General features: G+C 37.0%; 1 protein-coding gene across 1 annotated transcript; it reads right to left on the bottom strand.

Annotated features, from left to right (window-relative positions):
* Nucleotides 1-1,628: 1,628 nt before the first annotated feature.
* Nucleotides 1,629-2,570, bottom strand: LOC104854851 (olfactory receptor 1J2). The gene has a single exon (XM_019205943.1). The coding sequence runs from the start codon at nt 2,568-2,570 to the stop codon at nt 1,629-1,631; it is 942 nt and encodes a 313-aa protein (XP_019061488.1).
* Nucleotides 2,571-2,822: the final 252 nt, after the last annotated feature.

The raw sequence follows: 2,822 nt of genomic DNA, 5'->3' as shown, positions 1-2,822 counted from the left end.
GATCACTAATTTTCAATATGTTTTGATTTCTATCATCACTTCTTAAACTTGTGGTGTAGCTCAGTGGTGGAGCATGTGCTTAGCATGTACAAGGTTTGGGGTTCAATCCCCTGCACCACCACCAAAAAAATCATTTTTATACCTCAAATGAACTCTAAGGCATCTCCAGCCTTTCTTGTCATTCCAGCTGTTGGTAACATACTAAATATTTTTATATTTATGTATAAAATTGGGTGAACATATGGTATTTTTCATAGGGCAGATTCAAAAATTAAAGAGACATAAAGATAAAATGCTATGCATATAAAGAGAAAGATGTTAATAAAATTTAATACAAATGCTATTTTATGAGCTGTGTTGAGAAACAAAGCAAGTTTAGTGATGTCTTTTAGAAATGAATGGTGTAAGATGGGTCAGTATTCTGCCAAGAATTCAAGAGTACCTTTGTGGAAATGCAGTTTTTCTGAAATTATCTAGTGTTTTATAATGAATGTACAATGTTATTGTAGTACCTGTGAACATATTCTAATGCTTCAAGGAAAAGCAGTGCATTGATTGACATTAGTCAAGTTATAAGTCATAATGAAGTTCTTCAAAGACTAACGGAGGACTAAGGATGCAGCTCAGCAGTGCAGCGCCGGCCTATCAAGCATGAGGTCCTGAGTTTGATTCCTGGTATCAAAAAAAGAAAAGAAAGCCTAAGGGAAACACTAAGCCACCGACGAACATGTAATACATATTTTCCATGTAGTTTGGTGTGATAATATAAAATACAATATATAGTATTTGATATGTCTGTCTTCTATATGGAAGAAAAGAAAATCTGGTAGTTTAGGAAGAATATTATATTTCTTATTAATGGAATATTATCTTGAAAAAGGCTTGGAAAAGGAAATTTATTGAAAGCAGAATTAATCTGAAATTATCAATAAAATCACTGATTTCTCTAATATTAAAATAATTTAAGCTGTCTCATGTTTTATTCTATTTACTACTAGAATTCATGTAAAGTGTTACAAATGTTCTTCCACAACTTGCAGGATTGAGTTTTAAAGTATTTAGCTTTAAATCCTATCCACACACTATGTTTGAAGGAATAAGCAATAAAATTAATTTAGTATTATCTGATCAAAAGATGTTTGTAAAAAAAGAAAAAAAAAGGTCAATTAAAAAATACAGCAGTGATTACTAGAGGCCAGGAAGGGGAAGGGGAAGAAAAATTAGAAGGAAGTTGGAAAATAGATACTCTAAACACAGTCCAATGTGAGGAATTAATTATAATGTTCTGTAGCAGTAGTGAGATTATAGTTCACAGTAGCAATATATTTTATGAAGAACAAGAAGAGATGATCTTAAATGTTCCAAAGAAATGACAGAGATGGATATGCTCATTAATCTAATTTGATCAATACATTGTATACATATAGAAGATCATACTGCAATACAGTTTTTGCTTTACTTAAAAATTAAATATTAAAAGTATATTCATGAATGAAAGAATTGTTAATGAGATAGTGAAATTCTGTTCAAAAAATATTTACCAAGAACATCTAACATGCCATCATTTGTTATGGAGAAATAAAGGTTTTAAAACACATCCAAATGGAAAATTGAATATGCTGTTGTTGTTACCATGAGAAAAAAGTTGCTCTACTGAAGAGTTTTCGAAGGGCCTCTTTCATGTCCCGGTTCCTAAGACTGTAGATAAAGGGGTTCAACATGGGTGTGACCACTGTGTACATGATAGCTACAATGATGTCCTTGTTGATGGAATTGTTTGTTGTTGGGAAAAGGTACTGTCCAAATATTGCCCCATAGTACAGAGAAACCACAGAGAGATGGGAGCCACATGTGGACAATGCTTTGCAGACCCCCCTCGTTGAAGAGACCCTGAGAAGGGTGGACCCAATGTAGCCATAAGATACCAGAATACATATAAATGGCAGAGTAATCACCACCACTCCTACTGTAAACATGACCAGCTCATTGAGAAAGATGTCTGAGCGGGAAAGCTTGAGCAGGGCAGCAAGGTCACAGAAGAAATGGGGAACGGTGTTAGTAGCACAGAAAGACAGCTGGGACAGGAAAAGGGTGTGACACAGGGAGCTAGCACAGGACAGGATCCAGGAGATAGCCACTAATAAGATACAGAGCTCTTCCCTCATGAGGGTGGTGTAGTGGAGAGGGTGGCATATGGCAACATACCGGTCATAGGCCATTGATGTAATAAGGAAGCTATCCAAGTCAGTAAAAAATATGAAAAAATACATCTGGGAAATGCACCCTGCAAAAGAGATGGATTTAAGATTAGTCTGCATGTCCATCAACATCTTTGGGACAGTGACAGATGAGAAAGAGACATCAGTGAAGGCCAAGTGGCTGAGGAAGAAGTACATGGGGGTGTGGAGGCGGGAGTCCAGCCTGATGAGCAGGATGATGAGCAGGTTCCCCAGCACCGTGGTCAGGTACAGGACCAGGAACAGAATGAAGAACACAGCCTGCTGGTCTGGTGGGATGGGGAGCCCCAGGAGGAGGAACTCAGACACGCAGCTCTGGTTCTCAGGCCTCATGCTGCTCTTCTTGCTGATGGGGATGAGAATGGTAGAGAATATTGGGGATGGAAATATCTTTTACCAATCATATTTTTAAAGGTCCAATGTTCTATTTCAACACAGTGGGAACATTTAACCTGTTTTTAATATTTTCCCAATATGTTGGTATGTAAGAGAACTAGAAAGCTATTGATGGAAAATGTCAATGGAAACCAGTATTTTGGGGTTTGCCAACAGAGTAGAATTCCTGTGACCTTGAGGACTAGACTG

The sequence above is a fragment of the Fukomys damarensis genome, unplaced genomic scaffold, assembly GCF_012274545.1.
Source record: "Fukomys damarensis isolate Sample0158 unplaced genomic scaffold, DMR_v1.0_HiC HiC_scaffold_36, whole genome shotgun sequence".
In the NCBI taxonomy this organism is placed as follows: Eukaryota; Metazoa; Chordata; class Mammalia; order Rodentia; family Bathyergidae; genus Fukomys; species Fukomys damarensis.
Note: the sequence above shows the minus strand (reverse complement) of the source record. Positions and strands in the feature narration are given on the sequence as shown.

Bases quoted from the DNA above. Each gene is read 5' to 3' on its own strand.
- LOC104854851 (XM_019205943.1), bottom strand. From the start codon at position 2,570: ATGAGGCCTGAGAACCAGAGCTGCGTGTCTGAGTTCCTCCTCCTGGGG.